The 10,771-nt window shown below is 47.0% G+C and overlaps 1 protein-coding gene across 1 annotated transcript; it reads right to left on the reverse strand.

Moving 5' to 3' along the window:
- Nucleotides 1–334: 334 nt before the first annotated feature.
- LOC147885069 (uncharacterized) lies at nucleotides 335–4,608 on the reverse strand. Its single transcript, XM_087397804.1, has 3 exons — nucleotides 2,898–4,608; nucleotides 1,665–1,960; nucleotides 335–1,216 (listed from the first exon to the last, which is right to left on the reverse strand). The coding sequence occupies exons 1-3, from the start codon at nucleotides 4,434–4,436 to the stop codon at nucleotides 727–729; spliced, it is 2,325 nt and encodes a 774-aa protein (XP_087253930.1). The 5' UTR covers nucleotides 4,437–4,608; the 3' UTR covers nucleotides 335–726.
- Nucleotides 4,609–10,771: the final 6,163 nt, after the last annotated feature.

The raw sequence follows: 10,771 nt of genomic DNA on the forward strand, positions 1-10,771 counted from the left end.
TCTTGCTCTCCTTATGATTGTCTAGTTGATTGCATGACCGGTGTAAGCCATGACATTAAATGGAGTATTCTTGCTTGTATGCCACATGATGTGCTTGCCTTTTGTTGTGTGTTTCCATCTTGTAGTCCTTCTAGTATGGTTTGTTGGTGCACATCAGCAATGAATTAGCGAGACACCCTACGTGCACGCAATGCTCTCCTTACGCTATTCTTAAAAAGTGTCTTAGCGCACGTTTTTCACAGCGACCTCTCTCTCTCTCCCCAAATCAACGCCTCCCTCGTACTTGTACTCGCTTGTTTTCTTAGCAAGAAGCATCAGCTTCTACAGCTGATCGCCTTAGTTAGATTAACAACCTCGTTATAGGCCTATACTTATATGATCTTATTTTTGTTTGTATAAATACAATTTTGGGGGAAACTGTACGCCGAGCTTCAAGAATGAGAAGTTAGTCTCATGCCAAAATTGCTTCTAAGAATGTGCTCTGGCAGTGTTGCAGTTGTTCCTGCGGTCTTGCAGGCCATCATGTACGTTTCTGATCCATTGCAACACGGGCTGTCTAGTGGAGGAGAATTGCAACACGGGCTGTCTACTGGACGAGAACCTATGTACGACACCAAAAGCCTATACAGCATCGGGATAGATGCTACATCTCGCTGGATAATGGAAATTTGGGTCATTTTTTGGGCTTCAAGGTTTTGTATAAAATTGAAGCTCAGTCGTGGAGTTCTATGTCTGCCACAAGGGGACAAGTTGGGAAATGTGCCTGGCTGCCACCCACAGTACAGAGCAAGAGTCATCAGGTCGAGGAGTCCACATTACCATACTTGCATCGTAGCCTAAAAGTCCTCTGCTGATGGCTTTCCCTGTTGCTACGGAGTATAGTGATACCGATTTTGATCCCTGCCCAGGAGTTGCAATAGCACATCCTTGAGCCACAAAAGCTGGACGATAGATCTGGGAGCACCGGGCCAGTTTGGGATTGACATGGCCACTCAATCTATGCATTGGCTCCTTCGGATTTCGGATGTCATGGAGGGATAGTTGTGGGGCTTTGCTTGCCGATAAAAGAAGATGCTCCTGAGAAGGGCACCATTCAATCACATTCACGCCTGTAGCATCAGCTGTGTCCATGACGAGAGAGCATGGCTCTGCCATTCGCAGATCTAAGATGCAGATCAACCCATCAGCTCCGCAGTCAGCCAAGGTACATATATCTCTGCAAGATTAAGGTAAAAGAACATTAAACATGAGCAATAAGCATCGACCAAAGAATTGGTGCCTGAGTGAAATTTCTGCTAAGCCCAAGGAAACAAACTAAGGCTCGTACATCTTCCCAAATTAAGGTCCGAGTAGTTCAAAACATGACATCTGAGATGTAGATCAACGCATGCAAACTAAGGTCAGACGCCTTAGAAATTAGAATATGTGAGCTGGCTGAGCATAAAATTCTGCTCAACAACCAAGGAAACATAGTTAAGGCACCTTACTAAACACAAAAATCTGCTCAGCAAAACAAAGTAGGGCACATCTAGATCTGCAACTTAACTTTTAATGTGGACAACAAGTTTTTCGTCAGCCCAACTATGAATTCAGCATTGAGGCAAATTCATTCCTTGCCTGAATGCTAATCTCTACTTGGAAACGTGATGTTTAGGGGGCCTTGCCTGAAGTTTACACCTCTGATTGCTCCACAATGATGGCCGGAGATGGATCTCTCCATGACAATATCCGTAGCTGTAACTTTGCTGCACGCAACTGTTGAATCTTTGGAGGCAGTGGCTACCTGGCCCCCCAATTCGTGCATAGAGAAGATGCCATTGGAATGGATGCTCTGAGCTTCTGTGAGCTTGAGAGGAACCGATCTAGAACCTGAGTGTTGCTGCAACTTTTGCTGCTTGTTGATGTCCCAGAGCACTAGCTTGCCGTCATTGGCACTTGACAGTAGCAGCATTGCATTTCCCTGGCAAGGACCAAAAGATTTTAGAATGTTTACAGCAGTCTCACGTTTTTACTTTGATAGCTAGCCTTCCGATGCCCAACATCAACTGGCCTGAAGTTTCCATTCCCTCTGGCAAGAACCCTATCAGAGAGTTCAGACAAGCCAGAAAAATGTTTATGCAACACTCACAACAAATGCATGAAAAATGTTTATGTAGCACACAACAATCCAGTCTATTCGCTAAATTTGATTCAGATGCCACACACACACATATTTACACAACAAACTAAACGACTGGTCTCTTTTGACGACAGGAGAGCCACTTTTCTGTCATCAGAAATGCTTGACAGATCACCGTTCATGTTCTTGTCTAACTTCTCCAGGTTTTGGCGAAAATTATTTAAAAAAAGACCCTCAAGGTTTTGCAAACATAGTGACAACGAATCAGTAGTGAAATGAGAGAGAGAGAGAGAGACAAGTTCTTCATTGCCAATTTCAGCGCTAATCTCAACCTTCAGAGACTCCAGAGTTCATAGTTGCACATCACACTCAAGCCCTCTAGAGGCTATTCCCGCGTACGCCAAGGCTACAGCCCCTGGCATAACAAAGCATGGCATGGCAATCGTGCCTACGACGAAGCTGCTGGCCATTCCCTGCAAATGCTCCCGATGTGCCGCTGCAACACCTCCTTCTGCGCCAATGTTGACTGAAGCGACTGCCCAGAGATAATCAGAGCCTTATATTCACTCCCAGCCCCGATTTGCCCGGCTAGAGAGCCCCAAACTCCGTCTCCATCGGTGCTACAATTTGCCGAGGTTTGGCATCTCAAATATAGGAGCTTCACGTGGGAACATGGCAGGCGTTGGCAAAAGAAGCAAATTTGCCTCCTTTGCCACATGCGGGAACGGCCTCTTATTACTTGCCTTAAAAAAGTTGAGAAGAAAAATAAGAGGTATACCTGATTGTTGTCTGCAGAAAGAAACTTCACGCCAGAAATCCAGCCGCTGCTGCCTTTCCAAGAGAGCAAAGTGCCTGTCTCCTCTGGTTTTTCGCTCTCAGCGGATGATTCGGGAGCATCTATACGTGTTCCGAACACTGCAATCTGGCCTTGGTGCCCGCCTGCGGCTAACAATGCCCTACGCGTCTCAGCAACGAAAACGGCACTCATCGCGTAAATCCTGGTCAGATATGGATCTTGAAGCTCCTGCTCCACCGGCCTGAACCCGACAATGTTCTTCTGCTCAGGATTGAAATCGTCGTATGTCTGAATCACTCCACTGCGTACGCGGTCTCCACATGTATATTTCAGGACGGAAGAATCGTCGTAGGAAAGAACCAGGTCTTCTTCTTGTTGGGGGGTCATGGACTGAGCCATATCTGGGTCTCCCTGGAGCTGAGCTCCTTCGCCATGCAGAAGTCTTGTGCTTCGCCTCAGGGGTAAGGCCGGGGCGGCAAGCTTGGAGACGGCCTTGCTTTTGAGCTTGCTATGCTGCCGGAAATTTTCGATGGGGCTTGGGAGTGTCGAAGAAATGCCAAGCTTCTGGAGGAAAGATTGATTCCGCCGGATGTTCTCTTCCCGCTCTCGCTCATAATCGGTGATCGGGGCTTCGAGAGGTTCTGCAGGCGCGGAAATTCTGCGCCCTGAACCCCGCTTGAGCTTCATCAGTTTTGGAGTGTCTGCAAGGTCTTCCTTGTGATCTCCCACCGTCGCCATTTGCGGTTTCGCTTCCTCGCTTGGAGCAGAACCCGCTTCCGAGCTGCTCAGATCTGGCATCACAGGCTCGCCATGGCCGTCTTCCACCTCAGGGGAGCTTACAGCGCAATCTTGCACAGTAGGAATCGTTGGACGCTCCTTGTGCCCCTCCCCTGTCGCCCCTGTAGTACCCTCGCGGTAGCAGGCGGTTTCTCTTCCGAGGCTTCCCCCTAATTCTAGATCACTCGCAGAGTGCGCGCGAAGATCAAGCTCCGCGTCACTAGCTTCGTGCTCTTCCAAACCAGTCGCAAAGCATTCCGCCTTAGGCTCTTCCGTCGAAGAAGCTCCACCATTTGCAATATCCCTTCCAGCTGCCGAGACCTTAGCCGCCAAATGTGTCGTCTTCTCAGACCGCAGCTGAGAACCTCTCGGGGTCCTTCTCCGTCTCTTGGTCTCTTCCTGAGGAGACTCATTTGTAATCTCGCAGACAACAGGCAGCTCGTCACCGCAAGGCTCATCAGCGAACTCCTCTCCTCGCCTGGGAACTGCACTCGACCAAGTGGTTTCAGCCAGCAGCTGAGACCAGGGAAGGCTGTTGCCGTCTTGGTCGAGACTGCAGGAGCTGTCTTGCGTGAGGCTATCGGAGTCGTCGGTTTGGAGAGGCTGCTGAAAGGCAGTTGGAGGGGAGCTGGAAGCTAGTGTTGGGGATGGTTTGGAGAAGAAGCAGAGGAGGGAGCTCTGGCGGAGGCCAGGCGAGGGAGCCAAAGCCCCTGCGGGACGCTTCTTGGTTGCAGAGCTCGCCATTCGCAGAGGTAAGTGCACTAATGCGATGGAAGGTGCGTCTGGCCACTGAAGCTACGAGCTGCGATTCTTTCTCGTTGGCAAAGACGCTGCGCAAGAGCTGTGCATGCCGCGGTCTGATCTTCTGCAGAAACTACTGTGTAGCCGTGCTTGTTGGTCTCTTGAGGAGAACACAATCGCGTGAGGGAGACGACGAATTGAATCGAAACACAATTGAACAGAACCCCGTGAGGGAGGGGGACGTGTGTTCTTTTAACATCCCTCCAAATCCAAATTTCATTTCACAGCCCCTTGGGAGGTCTTCGCACAAAACCTCCATACTATATACTATTAATCTCTCACATTTTCATTTTCACATTTAGAAAATATTTTCTCAATTTTATAAAATCTTCAAAATTTTCGGCAATTTAGTTATATTTTAGCTAAACAGTCTGCAAATTCTCCCCAAAAACCTTCAAAATTTGAAACCCCAAGTTTTGTGATTTGTTGAGAAAAATGTTTTCTCTAAACACTAGGGTGTACCCATAGACCCCTAGACGAGCTTCTCAAATTGGTCCCACCATAATGGGAGTCATCCCCATTGAGGATCCTCTCTATCCCAAGCACCATCTTCCTACGATGGTCTCGGTGGTGCCCACTAGCGCCCCCCCCACCTCCTACATTCAGTCATTTCATTCGCAGGTTTGAATTTTCGACCCTGCTTGCAACAATTCAGGTGTTCATAGGTCTTTTGCACAAGCCCCAAGTGACGTGTCCATCCATCGCTCCTCAATCATTTACTTTCGTTCAAGGGTGCTTGCAAAAAATATTGATTAGGCCAGAGATTGCAGAGGTTTTACAGGCTTGTATGGAGAAGGCATCACGATTTAGAGGCCATCCGAGAGCCTCTTGCAAAGAGGCCTTGCATCGCCTGCATCGCATGGTATGGGGACAGCCTTTAAGGGGTTGTTTCCATGTAGCTCAGATGTGCGCATCAGGGTGCACAACCGTCAACTCACACAGAGGTGCGGTGGCCGTGGCTTTGACAGCTCGGTGCGCTATTGGGTCAAACACAATTGGTGAGGTTTGTTGAGCCAGTCAGATGCCCGCACTGCCACCCGAATTCAGTGTGTGGAAACAACCCCTGAAACACATTCGAGGACATTCTCGCGAGTTCAACCTAAGCTGTGGAGCCAGGCCTAGCTAGAAGGCACCATACGCTGTCCGATCATAGACTCTTCTCCCATAGAAGATGAATCCACATGCTCCAACAGTCAACATCAATTTTGTAAGCTGGAGCCATCACCATCACGCTAAGAAGACACCTTTGGAAGGATGATTTGCTGATATGGCAGCTTTAAGATAAGTCTCATGTCACAAAAGACCCTAGACCTCGACATACGTGAAAAGCCAGTGGTTGGCTTTTCATGAAACAAGCTGCATGACCTATCTACGATGGAATTGAAGCTTGCCTCCATTAGATTTGAAGGTTGGGATCTAAGGTTACCTTGAAATTGGTCTTAAGGTTGGGATCTAAGGTTATGTTTAATTTCAAGGAATTCGGCTTTGTCGGTTTGGAACTCCTCCATGAGAGTCAGATCGCTTAACTGTTGGCAACTATGAAGAGGTTATTGAGGAGTTGTGGCACGACTCCTTGCTCTCTCTACTCGAGTCAGTACCATCTCTCCATCAAGCTGATACATAAGCTCTTGTTTTGTCACACAGAGTTGTGAGGTTGATAGCTACTTTGTGTAGTGGTTGTTTGTGCTCTTTGCGAGCCTATGATTGTGTAAGCCTTTGTGGCTCGTTGTCTATAGTTGTAAACCTCCAAAACAAGCCCAGTAGCGGATGCATAAAGGTCTCTAAGTCTTTTCGTGAGGCTAATAAAACATCCCTTGAGTCACCACAGCAGCCTCGACCCTTCCTACTCTTCCTTCTTTTACGATGGGTATGCCCAAGTGATGACCCCTCGGTCGAAGGGGCTAGAGGGAACGGCTGTCAACGAGTAGGTCTAGCCATCGATGGCCCTAATCTAACCCTCGAGGGATGTAGGAGAGGGAATAGCTGAGGTCCTCTGGGATAGCAAAGAGAAGAATCTCGATGCCTTCACATCGCGCTCATCCATGCACAAAACTCGTTGGGACTACCGTCGAAGCCATGGGCTACTAGCAAAGGAGTTCCCCGAGGCATAGTCGTTGTGCTAGACACGAGAGGAGTCGGCCCAGGGGTAGTCACAAGGGTAGGCCCTTGAGGAGTCGACTGAGTGGAATCAAAGTCCTCTGGAGAGTATTGTTGAGAGTTCACGCTCAACATCATGTGATCATGTGTGCATAGCACCATCATGTGATCATATGTGCATAGCACTAACCTTATAGAGTGCTATAAAGGAAAGGGTTAGATGCCCTAGCCCTAACCCTAAATGGGTTTGTATATCTTCTACATTTTCAACTAAATCTAGTGTACAGTTAGTCATTTGTGGTGTGCTCTCTAGTTGTGCCCTCTCTCCTCTTCTCCACTCTTCTCCTCTCCCCTCTTCATATTTTGTCATGGTATCAGAGCATGGTTCTGCCTTCCGCTGAGGCGCCATCCTTCTTGTGAGAGTGATTGAGAGATTGAGAGATCGAGAGAGATTGAGTGTTCCATTCACTTCCGTAGAGTGATAGAAAATTTCCGTTCATTGAGAGAAAATCTCCATCCGTATTTCCGTTTCATTTCTTAAGTTCTTTATGAGAAAGAGAGAGATTTCTTCATTTCATTGCGAGAATCTGAGAAGTTATTCTCTGAGTGAGAGAGAGATCATTGAGGGATTTCATTAAGTTTCATGAGAGATCTATGCTGAGAGATTTCTGTGAGAGAGAGAGTGCTTAATGCTCTTACATTGAGAAAGAGAGAGGCGTGATAGTCTAAATTCCAACTGCTTCTCTAACAATATCAAGCCTTGTGCTCTCAACAATCTCTCGCCTTCTGCCATCAACAATATCAGCAACAAAGCTCCTACTCTATCTCCAAAGCCGTCTCCAACGACCAACCAGCTCAGCTGCCTGGCAGCCCATCAACCGATCAAAGCCTCTGCATCGCTATGCTAAGCCTCTGCACCTACCTCTATACAGCCGCATCAACCACGACTCCTACGTGTAGCTAGGCTCTCTTCTTCAAGGCCAACAAGCGCCACCAAACAACCAATAAGGAAAGCTCCTAGTCTTCACGGTAGCTATCCCAAACGACAGTGCCTCCATTGCAAAAGAGCGTCCAAGCCTCTCCTGCATCGCGGGCTCATAGCACGACCTCTGAACGACTGGAGCTCCAAAGTCCAGCCTTACAATGTCTACGCAGCACCAGCGAACCACCTTCAACCTCCAATGCTTCAAAACTGATTGTAAAGCTCCAAGGCGCCCAGTGCCCGTCTGCCCAACGTGACTCAACGGCCCTCTGTGACAACTAGCAAATTCTCCAATAAACTAAGGAGCTCCAAGGCTCCAAACGAGTAGCCTCCACGAATGAGAAGCCCACAAATCCATTCAAGCTACAACGACACTCCAACAGTCACCCGCATAGTGCCAGGCTCCAAAGCTCCTTCCAACACGTCGCTTCTGCTCACAAGCCTCTCCATCAACGCCTTGTCTTCCAGGCTCCAACACAATCAACGCCTATGCAGCGACAGCCTCTTCCCTGCAAGGATCCAACGACTCTTCAACAAACAGACGAAATCTTTCAAGATTTCGTCAAAATTCGACTTTCCTCCTCGTGCCACGTGGCGGTCCACACAGCTACCCAAGGGTAACCTCAACCCTGGGACTTGGTCACCAGCAATGACACGTGGCCATCATCTTATTCTCAGGGTCAAAGACTTGGTCAGAAAGGGTCAAAGACACTGGTCAGTTGCTATATAGCGATGCTGTATATCCTACAAGCATCACTATATAGCGATGCTTCAGGATATAATGTCGCTATATAGCAATGGTTCAGGGCACTAAATCTAACATGAGAAAGAAGGAGCGCATGGGTGGCTATTTTTTGGATCTTAATGGATTTCCTTGCATTTTGTGTTGTGATTTTAGAGGTGTGTAGATGGAAGGAATGAAAGCTTGTCAAATGATGTGCCAATGCCCGAGAGTGCAGACTGGCTTATGGAGAGGTTGTATTGTCATTGCACTCATTGCAAGCGAGAAGTACGACATCAACGTAGTATTGTCATGCGCCACCTGCGGATATATGGGGAGGAGCTCGCACTAGTACCTACCATTGGTGGTGCACATGGCGATGGATCATCGATAAGTCAATGCTATTTGAGTCGTGATTAATATTGCATGCTTACACGGCATGCTTACACGATACGAAACCTTGAGACAAGATCTTATATTTACACGAAACCTTGAGATAGGAGGTGGCGAGGGTATGTGTATACCTTCACACTTTGAGCAGGAGGATAGTCTCCCAAATGTGCTAGATGATGACAAAGGTATGGTGGGCATGATGGATTCTATTTTTAGGGGCACTACATCACATGTACACGTGATGTTCGAATATGACACCAATATGCGAGAGTTACAACCAACACAGTTGTATGAGGGTGCTGGGATGTCAAAACTACGGGCTTGTCTCTCAATCTTGAATCTGCAAGCAAAGTATGGGTGGTCTGATAATACAAGTGTCTTGGCCTTAATGAGGTTAGCTCTTGCATTAATTTATCTCATAATTTAGATATTGTTTATTTTGAGAATCATCATAGATCATAGTTTCTCATTATTCAAAGCCTATGTATGTTTGAATTATGATAGGTTGCTGTAGAAGATGTTGCCTGCATCAATTACCATGCCCGCATCAAGAGATGAAGCAAAGAAGATGCTGACAATGGTGGGTATGGATTATGATACCATCCATGCTTTCCGTAATGATAGTATTTTCGTCTCGTGAGCATGGAGATTTGGCTAGTTGTTCGGAGTGTGGGGAACAATGACATAGAGATGACTTGCAGAGGGTGAGCAGATCCCGGTAAAGGTCTTGAGACACTTTTTCATCATTGCTAGAATATAGCACATGTTTCGATGCAAATCCATAGCGGAGTTGATGACTTGGCATACTACACATCGGTCCACTGATGACACATTGAGGATTCCTATAAATTATGCAGCTTGGAAGCACATACATTATCAGTGGCCGGACTTTGCGAGGTAGCCATGCAACTTACATCTTGGGCTAGCCATGGACAGCGTGAACCCTTTTTGGTTATGCTTGACATCTTGGTCGCCATGGCCTATAGTCTTGGTGAATTACAATATCCCACCATGGCTAACAATAAAGAAGGGACACCTCATGCTTGCACTACTTGTGCCAAGGAAGTACAAGGCCAAAAATATGGACGTGTACATGGCACCTTTGATGGAGAAGTTACAGATATTATGGAGAGGAGTGCAGGTATTTGATATTTCTAGAGCTCCTAGACATACCAATGACATTTTGGCTAGGGGAACCTTGATGTGGACCATGCATGACTACCAAGGATATGGAGAGTGCACAGGTACGTAATTGTGTCTTTACATGTATAATATGTACTTTTATGACTATGTTTCTAGGCAATAAGTGGGTACCATGCTTGTCCTATTTGTGGGAAGGGTTTGATACCGCTTGCAGGAAGGTCATGCTCGATACCTTCCACTAGACCATCTCGCGCATGGAGGCCAATTTGATCCACCACCACCATATTTGAAGGCAAGTGACTGGATTCAGGCTTTGGAGGATGAATGGAGAGAAGCCTCGTCTTGGTATGAAGAGGCTATCCATCTTTCACGAGCTTCCTTATTGGGGTCAGTTACAAATCAATCATCTCTTGGATCCCATGCATATCTTCAAGAATGCACACTTGGTTGGTGCCAAAGACTCTAGAGGAGTGCGAGAAGACTTGCGTTCTATGAATAGGATGCCTCATTTGTGGCCCCAAGTGCATGTTTGTAAAGTTGTCCTCCCGAAAGCAACATGGGTCCTCTCCAAGAGAGGGCTTCGAGGGGTTCTAGGTCTCTTCTGGGTTTTCTCTACTTCTAGGGAATGAACTATGGTTCCCGGTGGTGGTTCGTGGAGATCTATTTATTTTTCATTGGTGGTGGTTATGGAGGACACTCCTCCTTTTTCATTGGGTTTGAGCCAAGTTGATGGTGTTGCAAGGGGTGCTTCTAGTGTTTCTATGAATGTTGTGGATTCCCCTACTTCTAGTGCAAATTTGGTGGTTTGTCTTTATGAAGAGGGCCATTATTTTGGTATAGATTGATAATCTCCATCTTCTAGTGGTGTTTCTGAAGATTTTGGCAAATATAGATGTTAGTGTATTGTGTTTTGGTGTTGTTTCTTTGCATTTTATGGTGTTT

Source organism: Dipteris shenzhenensis, chromosome 26 (assembly GCF_047967505.1).
Source record: "Dipteris shenzhenensis isolate YYH24624 ecotype China chromosome 26, Dip_SZ_1.0, whole genome shotgun sequence".
Taxonomy (NCBI): Eukaryota; Viridiplantae; Streptophyta; class Polypodiopsida; order Gleicheniales; family Dipteridaceae; genus Dipteris; species Dipteris shenzhenensis.

Excerpts from the sequence above, each read along its gene's own strand:
- LOC147885069 (XM_087397804.1), bottom strand. The coding sequence starts at position 4,436 with ATGGCGAGCTCTGCAACCAAGAAGCGTCCCGCAGGGGCTTTGGCTCCC. Across the intron at positions 1,961-2,897 it reads TTTCTGCAGACAACAATCAG|GGAAATGCAATGCTGCTACT; the intron begins GTATACCTCTTA and ends GGTCCTTGCCAG. Across the intron at positions 1,217-1,664 it reads ATCAGAGGTGTAAACTTCAG|AGATATATGTACCTTGGCTG; the intron begins GCAAGGCCCCCT and ends TTAATCTTGCAG.